Here is a 9,976-nt window from a genome sequence, read left to right on the forward strand (position 1 = left end):
ATATTGGCTAGACAAAATGCACAAAGGCTGCCCCCTGCTGGAGGGAGGGGGCTCCTTCGTCTTCATCAGGACGCAGCAGTTTATTTCAGGACAAAAACAGAAAGCGTGAAAGACGTTAAAAATAAAAAAGTCCAGGTGCTGACAAACAAATCTGTAAAAAATCTACAACTCAAAAAATATTCTTAAAAACCCAGAGAACGACTGAATCCCTTCAAAAGAAACATAAAAACTGAAGAACCAAATATTGGAAAGTCTTCTTTAATCAATTCATTGATCATTATCTGAGGTTTTTATTTCTATAGGAATCAAATTTAACAAGTCACCTTCAGGATTCAATGTTTTCTCATCAGCGTCACAAAAACTCAGAAGAAAAAAAAACTATCTGGTTATAACTTTATTGGCAAAAGCTGCTAAAATCAAACTGGACGTCCATCATTTACAAAACAGTCACCTTTTTATTTCTGTACAAAACTTCAGTCCAACAGTCTTCTCTAAAAATGGATTTGAACAATCTGTAAACAGGAAGTCTGAAGGAGGGAAGAGCTGAAACTCTGAAGGTGCAAACGTGCAAAAAGCAAAACGAAGCGATAATTAAAACCAGTCTGACTCTTCATGCAGAAAACAGGAAACGCCAAAACTACCAAGAGCCAATCAGGCTCTGACATTTGACTTCAGTGCAGATTACAGGAAGTAGATGATGTCACACGTCGACCTGCGCATCATCTGGCTTTACTAAAGTCTGAAGAAAGAAAGAAATGTAAATAAAACAAGATGAGCATCAACGCGACTGAACAGAAACCAATAAATAAAAATGTAACACTAAAACTTTTCCTCAGAAACGTGAAGAAAAACACGTAAACCGGGCGGAGCCATAAACTGATCAGTCAAACTTTAAATACTTTACAGACTGCCGCTGGTTCAACAATAAAAAACAGCAACCTCCTGAACTTCTGACATTCGTGTTTGTGTTGCGTTAAACAAAAAGACTTTTCAGGTTAAAGGTAGCTCACCCTAACCTGACCCTCAGTTCATGAACCCTGCAGCATCGAAAGGAAAACCTCCGTACACCATTCAGGATCCAGATTCCAGAAAAACAGCTCTTTAGGTTTGGCGCCTTGTTGTCATACGAAGCGAGCATTCTCGTGACCGACAGTTTGAGGCTGAAACAGGAAGTTGACTGACGCTACATGATGCTGCCGAAGTTAAAACAGTTTCCTCCTCAGAATAAAAAATGATGAAGAAGGGGGCGTGGTCATGCTGTGATCAGTTGTGATGTCACACAGAGCGGAGCCGTTAATACTGAAGCTTCAGCTGGTCTTTCTCCTGAAGACCAGCAGGGACGCCCGGCTCAGTGGGCGGAGTCAGACCATCTCTGCAGGCGCCGTTCTGCCGCCGCCGCCAACGTTTCCCGCTGCAGGTTCAGGGGATCAGAGGTCAGAGCGTCGCCATCAGACATGTTTGGGTTTCCTGTGTTGGACTTCCTGGTTAGATAGTCCCTGCAGAGAGAGAGCAAAGATCCAGGATCAGAGAAAAGGCTTTAGACTGTCAGACTGTGTTGAAGTCTATGGGAAAATGTCCCTCCTCCCCCCTGATTTATCAGCTCGGTAAAAACCAGAGGAACACCAACCAACCCGGCTGAGAACAGACAGTTTTCAGTGTTCTGATGAATTTAACATCTGATTTCAGAGTCAGTTTAAATGCTGATGGGTCAAAATAAGGAGTCCAGAGTTCAGTCGGCCTCCTCTTTAATTTAACAGTTAAACTTCCTCGTCTTCATGCATGTTTAATCTCACATTGATTTTTCGTCCTCAGGGCGGCTGTAGGAAGTTTTAAAAATATTTTCTGCGGTGTTTAAGTGTTTCCAACCTCGTCTGCTGCTAATGAGCTCCGGTGCCTCCGAGCCCTCCAGTTCCGTTAGACTTTTTAATGATTTTTACTACATTTACCGCCAACCACCTGAACTCTGCATCAGCTGCTGGTTTCACTGCACTTTTATTCACTTTTCTGCTCAGCTTCGTGCCAACCGACAGATCGTCCCTTCAGAAACACATGACAAAGTTGTGTGGTTATTTGTGCGCTCAGATGGAAATAAGAGCAGCAGCCATGACTTTAACATCCGCTGTGTTTATCAGGCTGAGGACAGAAAATATGACGACAGGGACGACAAAAAATTCAGGACTCATCTTTGTGAGGCTGAGTTTGTTTATTCTTCTTTTGAGTTTCCATTTTTTCTGCAGCCAAGTTTGAATCGGAGCTGCTCAGTCAATCAAAATGTCTGTCTTTAGATAGAAAGAAGCTTTAAGGCTCAGACTCCAGGTCCAGGTCTGTACATGAAAGGTTGTGTTGTCTCCTGTTTCTGAAGTACCTGCGTGCTCGTTGCAGAAGCTCCTCCCTCCTACTCAGCAGCAGCCTCTGTCGTTCTTCCGCCGACGCACAAAACCGAAGCTCCACCTTCTGAACTTCGCCTTCCTCCATCTCGTTCTCTTCAGCAATCTGCCCCTCAGCTGCCTCACTGTACTCCTCCTCATCTCCATCCTCGTCCTCGTCCTCCAGACCGTCCGTCTCATCGTCATCCTCCTGCTCTGACTCGCTGCTGGCTCCGCCCTCAGCCTCAGGGGGTGGAGTCACCTGAATGAGTGGTTGTTCCACAGCCTGATGACAGAGGAAACAGTTTGTTAAGGTTTAACTTTAATCTTAAAACAGAAGAAATTATTGTTTTAATGAACTGAAAAGAGACTTCAGATTAAACGCTGAATTTGAATAAGCGTTATTTAAGCCTGAGGATCAAATTTAATCTTAAACATAATTTACATTTTCGAGCAGCACAATTCATTTATTTCTTTGACCCGTCTGTGGACTGACCAGTGGCGGGACTGTCGGGATCCGTCCTTCCAGGATGTTGTCAGTGGTGACCTCCAGGGATCGAGTGATCTCCAGGTCCTGCAGGATGAGCTGGAGGGGAACCTGAGGGAACATCTCCTGGATCTGCTGAGCCTGAGACACAGACGGAGACCTGAGCTCAGAGACCTGCTAGGAGACGGACGTGTGTCCGTCCTCTGTGAACTGACCGTGGCTGTGAGCTGAGACGGGTTGGTCGGCGCCATGGCCAGGAAATTGGTTGTGGCCATAACTTCCACTGAGAAACTGGGCAGCCAGCTGGCAATACGAGAACCTGGAGACAGAACAAAGGTCAGAAGTGTCCTTCATAGACCGAGACGGTCTTGGTCCCCATGGAAGAAACATAGAGCTGAATAAATGACAGATGAGGCTGGGGAGACGTGTCACTTCCTGTCTCACCATCGAAGTGGAAGAAGTGGTTCAGCTGGTTGAGGTGCGGCCTGGCGTCGGGCCCTGGTCCTGCAGCGGCGTTTTCGGGGACGGGCTCCCTGGTGTCCCTGTCTGCACGCCCCTCAGCCACGTCTCCAATGTTCAGAGACATCCGACACGTTGGACATGACGTGTCCTGCTCCAGCCAGGAGCGCAGACACGAGCTGAGGACGCACAAACAACACAACGTTCACATTATCTGTATTTATTCAAGATTCAGTTTTGACTGAATGAATGAGAATTCCCTTTATTAGACTGTATCTGCTCACTGTGTTCATCACTTAGTCTTTACTGTAGCTCCTTATTGTAATGACTCCCCTGTGGCATTTTTTCTGCCTTTATTTAAACTCATTGTGTTGGTGTTTATTTAATCATTAATCAAACCCATCATTAGAAGAGTCCCCAGTAGCATTTAGCTCTATTAACTAACTAATGTACCCTCAAATTGTAATTACCACATTTCCCAGAGAACATGAAGGCAACAGTCAGTCGCCCACCGAGCTGTTTTCTGTATTAAATTTAAGTTTATTTGCTAAAATGAATGATCGATTGAAATCACAGCAGTTTGAATTTATTTCATGTTGGTTGGAAACAAATAAGAAAAGCAGAAAAAATCCAGACGTTTGCATTCAAAACTTTGAGCTGCCCTGAGACTGACAGGCCAACCGAGCGACATCGACAGAGAACAGCTGACCTGTGGAAGAGGTGACCGCAGGGCAGCTTCCGGGCCGAGCTCATCACGTCCCAGCAGATCGCACAGTCGTCGTTGTTGACCGCCAGTTCATCTTCAGATGCCACAGAAAACCTTCGAGGGGGAGACAGAGAGCACAGCGTCGGTTGGACTGTCCCCGTTCTCTGGACCTGGTGGATCAGGTGAGGAGCTGGTAATACTGACTGGGTCTCCACGTTGTGGAGAACTCGCAGGTAGTTGTGGTGGCGATGGATCCTCTTCTGGACCTCCTGAACGAGGAAACGAAGCTGCATGAAGAGGACCAGACTGGCCATGGACAACCAGATGTTACTGAAGAGCTGCGACAGAAAGGAGATCACCAGTCACACAGAGAAATCTGAGCAAAAAATTTCTAAAATTCATTCTGGCATTTTTCACTTTTTCTTTGCAGCTGCTGGAAACCTCCTCAGAATCCAGGTGTCACGCCGGTTCATGTCAAAAAGCTTCAGTTTTAATTCAACAAATATTAAAGTGTCAATAAAGCTGCTTTTGTACTTGTCTTCCTTGTTTTGAACAGCTGATGCATGGGCTGAGAAAAGAAGGAAGTGATTCCTTTTATTTCTGTAAAACTGAGTAATATTTCCATTAAATGTTTCACTTATTTTAATTTGATATGTATCATGTTGAAATATATTTTATTCTATCTCATCGTCAGGTTGTCTGTGAGTCACTTTAAGCTTCATGAAGCTCTGTGAAACATTTTATGTGAATAAGGGACTTTCAGTGAAAACACAGGTTATTAACATCTTCACTGACCAGCATGTGGATGTGATGCAGCAGGTCGAGGCCCAGGAGGAGCAGCTCCATCAGCAGGTCGGTGTAGTAAATGTAGGAGGATTTATTCTCCCAGCTGCCCTCCTGGTTCATGTCCCACAGGTGGATGGAGTAGCTGCACAAACACAAAACACACGTGAAGTCTCCGTCTGGCACGACAACAGGAAACATGAATCCTACAGAATATTTCACTCACCGAAACATGACGTGAGTCGTCCTGACTGTCACCAACATACACTGAAATACAGATTATTAACCTTTTAGAGCCACACGCAGACTTCTGTTTTTTCCATATTCACACTCAGAAAACACACTGAATGTTTCCTTCTATTCCAAAGAAAAATTAATCTCATGTGTTTGGGTTGTTTTATCTTTATCTGATCAGGACTTCTGTTCATTAATGATGAAACATCAGCGCCAGTAAATAATGAAGTACATTTGCTACCAAAAAAAGAATTTAACCATGAAAATATTGGACATTTAAAATTGGACTTTGGCGTGACATGGAGCGTTTCACCTCTGCAGCCATGAACGCAGCGGTGTGGCGGCCCTGACTACGAGCCAGTTGGCTGCAAAATGTCGCCAAACCACCGCAGCACAACAGCAGCACCACCAACAGCAGCAGCACCCGAGCATGGCTGGACAGAGGGGTGGCTGGAGAGAACGACAACTGGACAGACACACAAACACACACAATCAGGCCTTTTTGTTTCCACTCAGTTAAATCAGAGCAGCGATTTAATCTGAGCCCAGTAACGTCCCTGTGACCTGCAGTAACCTTCTGTGTCTTCCTGGTGATAATCAGGGTTAGATGCTGCTCATCATTTGATTTAGTTACACACTAGAAACATAAAAAACGACCACATTACAATAAAGAGCAGATTGCAGGAGAAGCTACATTTTCAGCTCGTAGAAATCAGTTCACTGTTTGCTGCCATCTCTATTAATAAAAAACAACAGACTGTGAGTTGGCATCTCATTTCTTCCTCAGACATTTGAGTTCTTTTTCATAGTGAAGAAGATCTAACAGCCTCAGATGGTTTCTTCTTCTGTGCTTCCATCTGTGACTGTGAAGGAGCCAGAGGAAAAATCCATGTGAGCTTTGTTCTGCAGTCTTAACGTCTAAATTCTCTCCCAAGGGACTAAATCCTGTCTGACGTTTGTTGTGTGTGATTTAGATGTTAATGTTTACATATTCAAATCGGTCCTTGCAGAGCTGAACCAGGAGATGGATGAAGATCAGAACAGCGAACCAGAGCCACCACATCACCACCTCCTCCACCGTCTGGACATTCAGCACGCCAAACACGAAGATGAACTTGTAGAAGATGAAGTTCCAGAATTTTTCCATCAGTTGCTGCCGAGGAAATTAAAACAGCAAGCTTGTGTTTAATCTGAAGTCAGAATCTCTTCAGTGTCTGTAAATGAGTCAAAATATCAGAACTTCCTGTGGTTTTTTTATATTAAACCAGCTCGTGTGAATTCACACACACTGAATTAGTTTTGTGTTTTCCAGTGTTGCTGTGTAACTGACTCATTTTTTATTATTATTTTGAGAATCTGGTTCACAGCAAACATAAGATTATATGGACAACAAAGGTGGAATGTTAAAGTGATGTGTGGTTCTCATCTTCTGCAGCTGAATGTGAGCTTCAGGTGAAACTGACAGAAACACTCACCTGTTTCTCGCTGACACGCAGCGGCCCAAACACAACACACTGGATGAGTTTGGCAGTCAGCAGCAGGACACAGCAGGCTGTGTTTACAATCACCTGCACAGAGACGCAATCACACAGCAGGCCTTGGTTAACAGGAGGGGTCAGTATAAAGATACGATTTCACCAACTGGACAAACGGAGCAGCTTCAGACAAAGACTCATTGAGTATCACAGGAAGTCATTCCTGCCAGCAGCCATCAGGAACTGTAACTGTGTAACACTGAATTTATAATAAAAAGACACGGCTGCGCTTTACAAAACTTTATATTAATCTGCATATACGGCACTACTTCATCTTCCTGTTGGCCACTTCTTGTATCTTATATTGTATTTTTTATATCTATAACACAAATAGGTATGTTCAGATTTTTATTTCTATTCTGTCACAAACTAAATGTCCCCTGAGGACTGATAAAGTAAGTGGTTTGGATCCTTCATTCAATCATTAAGGTTTAGTCAGTTTATGTCAGTTTTCTGACATATTCAGTATTTTGCTGTCAAATCCCAAATTGATGATGACATTAACAAGAACTCCAGGACTGGTCGGTCCAACAGTTTGCCCAAGAGCTGCAGGGCAGGTGGTTTTCAAACACACACACACTGACCCAGACAGACACTCTGTCGGTCAGCAGGTAGAGCAGAACATCGGCAGCCAGGTCTCCGTACAGCCGCCCTCCGTCCCGGATGAGGCGGCTGATCCTGGAGCTGTGGGTCTCCTCCGGGCCGGGCTGAGTGCTGGAGCCGGAGGGGCAGACGGTCAGCAGGGTCCCGGCCAGCAGGGCCGCGCTCAGGGCCGTGTATGTCTGCAGACTGGGCCAGGGGAACCGCTCCAGGAACAAGAGCGGCATGATGGAGCCGAGACTGATCCCGTTACATAACCGGGAAAGGCGCTTTGTTTACGGTCATCAGCCGTCACATCCCGGTGGCGTTTCTACCAGTTTAACCAGCTGTGGACCGGCCGGTCTGCCGGTCTGTCGGTCGGATTCTTCACTCCTTCGACTCTTTCAGCGTTATTTCCATCAAAACAACTTTAAACATTCAACGCTAACGTTACTTGTAATGTAACGTTAGCTAGCCTGCTAGCCAAACAACCGACAAAACAACCTCCATTTTTGTTCGTTAGCTCCAAAAAATGAGAGAAAAAAAGAAGAATGAAGTGACCAAATTCATCCACTCGCTGTTTCCGCTCAGCTGTCAGGGCCAAAATATTTAACCGGGCTCCGGTAACCGGGAGAGTCCAGTTAGGTTAGCTTAGCTTAGCTTACAACATGGGACACTTCCGCTTGGTCTTTTCAGAATAAAACCGCCACTTCCGGAAGACGTCAAAACGTCATTACTTTTTGTGTTTATATTTCTGCTTTATGTCGATTTTATTTGTAGCCGTTTCATTAAGAAAAGAAATTCATCGCAAAAAATCCGGTCAGATTTAATTAAAAGTGGGATTTTCTGTGTTCAGCAGATTTCCTGCCGATGTGCTGACTGAAAAAAGAATTTGTTTACTTTATAGGTGGAAGTGCGTAAACGGTACAAGTTACAGAGCAGTTTCTTTCCGTCACCTGTTGGGTTTCTGTATAGTTCCGGTAGGAACCGTCCTCCCTCTTTATGGACCTGATATGATTTCAGTCATTTAGTTTTATCTGTTCTGTGTATTTATTAACTGTTAGTTGTTAATACTTAAATGTGAAACTGTTATATCTGTTCTTCCGGTTCGGACAAACATCCGGCCGTCGGTCGTGTTTTTGTGGCGGACCCCGGACACGTGAGGGATCATGGCTTCGGCCCCCCAGGAGGTGAACCTGATCGGTGTGTGTGACGGAGAGCTGGACCCGAAGAAGTACCGGTCCTCTTTTCTGACAAACAAAGTCGGGGGCCGGCCGGACTGGCCGCCGGCCGTCTCCCCTCAGGCCCCCCGCTGCGGGCTCTGCGGAGCCCCGTCGGCCCACGTGGTGCAGGTGTATTGCCCCCTGGATGCCTCTCCGTACCACCGGAGCCTCCACCTGTTCGCCTGCCCGGCCGCGGAGTGCAGCGGCCGGTCGGAGGGCTGGCGACTTCTCCGCTCTCAGTGTCTGGAGAGCGGGGCGGCCGCGGCGGGGACACCCGGCCGGCCCGCCCCGCCTCCGGAGGCGCCTCTGTCGGCCACGGACTGGTGCGACGCCGCTGATGACTGGGGCATGGAGGGGCAGGAGGGGTGGGGAGGGGGCGACACCCGGGCCCAGCAGGCAGAACCCCAGGCTGAAGGTAAGGTTCGGCCTTTAGTGAAGGATTTACAGATTAACTTTGAAAACCATCAAACGTTTCTCTGGGTCACATGGATGGAAAGTGGAAATTCTGATGGTACGAGATGTGAAGATGTCAGAACAGGAAATGTGTCACTGCTCGGTTCGGGGGAGGTGTAATGATGATTCTGATGTTGTCCCGGCAGGCTCCGGGCTCAGCAGCGGCCTCCAGAGTCTCTCCCTGGGAGCAGCGGAGGACGACGGGCCCGTGTTCCGGCCGTTCTTCATCAGTGTGGTGGAGGAGTCGGACCTGTGTGGGCAGCAGGACCTGGACCACGTCCAGGATCTGCTGCGGGACTATGAGAGCAGAGAGGGGGCGGTGGCGGCGGTGGGTCAGCCGGACGGCGGCGAGGAGAAGTACGAGAAGACCGGAGCCCGGCACGGAGACGCCGTGTTCTCCAGGTTCATGAAGAAGGTGTCGCTGTGTCCGCAGCAGGTTCTGCGGTACTGCCACAGGGGGAAGCCCCGCTTCATCTGCCGGCCCCCGGCCAGCATGGAGCGGCTGGTTCCGGCCTGCGGCTCCTGTGGAGGCTCCAGGACCTTTGAGCTGCAGCTGATGCCGGCTCTGGTCAGCCTGCTGCGGAGGAAGGACGGCGGCGCGGAGGCGGAGCTGGAGTTCGGGACGGTCCTGGCTTATACCTGTGAAAAGAGCTGCTGGACCGCCGGATCCGGATCGGCCCTGGAGGAGTTCTGCTTCGTTCAGGCGGATCCGGACCAACAGTTCTTTAAATGACTGTCGTGACGTCACCGGTGGGCGTGGCTCATGAAAGCAGAGACATTTCCCAAAATCCCACATTCCGGATTGGAGTGTTGACCCGCTGTGACGTCACAACTTGGTTTTTCTAAACTAGAAGTTGGAGCTGACCTGTTTTGTGCTCCATCCTGATTGGATGGGACAGTATGTCAATCACACGGTAGCTCCGCCCCCGATGCCCATAACTGATCAGGGAGGAGGAGGGACATTTTCCCATAAACTTCAATACCATCTGAACCTCAGGCCTAAATGATGGACATTTTTCCTGAAGAAAACAGAGTTGAACAGGTTAATTAAATATGAATGATCCAAACCCTCAGACATATAAGGGGGGGGGGGGCTGGAGCCAATCACAGGTGACTTTGGGGTGAGGGGGCGGGGCCGACAGAGGCCCTCT

General features: G+C 47.4%; 3 protein-coding genes across 7 annotated transcripts in view; 2 read left to right on the forward strand and 1 right to left on the reverse strand.

Annotated features, from left to right (window-relative positions):
• Positions 1–4,681, forward strand: part of immp2l (inner mitochondrial membrane peptidase subunit 2) — a 79,704-nt gene extending 75,023 nt beyond the window's left edge. For all 4 annotated transcript variants that reach the window (XR_003841802.1, XR_003841804.1, XR_003841803.1 and 1 more), the window contains one exon: positions 2,383–4,681. The gene's annotated coding sequence lies outside the window, so the exon portion shown is untranslated. The remainder of the gene's footprint in view (positions 1–2,382) is intronic.
• On the reverse strand, positions 380–9,521 carry amfra (autocrine motility factor receptor a). Of its 2 annotated transcripts, XM_029523124.1 has the most exons (13): positions 7,155–9,519; positions 6,511–6,603; positions 6,024–6,188; positions 5,349–5,501; positions 5,028–5,068; positions 4,814–4,946; positions 4,223–4,356; positions 4,022–4,132; positions 3,298–3,491; positions 3,069–3,172; positions 2,863–2,994; positions 2,366–2,652; positions 380–1,496 (listed from the first exon to the last, which is right to left on the reverse strand). In XM_029523124.1, the coding sequence occupies exons 1-13, from the start codon at positions 7,395–7,397 to the stop codon at positions 1,349–1,351; spliced, it is 1,938 nt and encodes a 645-aa protein (XP_029378984.1). In that variant the 5' UTR covers positions 7,398–9,519; the 3' UTR covers positions 380–1,348. The 2 variants fall into 2 exon arrangements, with proteins under 2 accessions (XP_029378984.1, XP_029378983.1); XM_029523123.1 differs by having other exon boundaries at positions 4,022–4,356; positions 7,155–9,521.
• pdcd2l (programmed cell death 2-like) lies at positions 7,222–9,916 on the forward strand. Its single transcript, XM_029523125.1, has 2 exons — positions 7,222–8,787; positions 8,972–9,916. Exons 1-2 carry the CDS (start codon positions 8,319–8,321, stop codon positions 9,556–9,558), a joined length of 1,056 nt encoding a protein of 351 aa, XP_029378985.1. The 5' UTR covers positions 7,222–8,318; the 3' UTR covers positions 9,559–9,916.
• Positions 9,917–9,976: the final 60 nt, after the last annotated feature.

Source organism: Echeneis naucrates, chromosome 16 (genome assembly GCF_900963305.1).
Source record: "Echeneis naucrates chromosome 16, fEcheNa1.1, whole genome shotgun sequence".
Taxonomy (NCBI): domain Eukaryota; kingdom Metazoa; phylum Chordata; class Actinopteri; order Carangiformes; family Echeneidae; genus Echeneis; species Echeneis naucrates.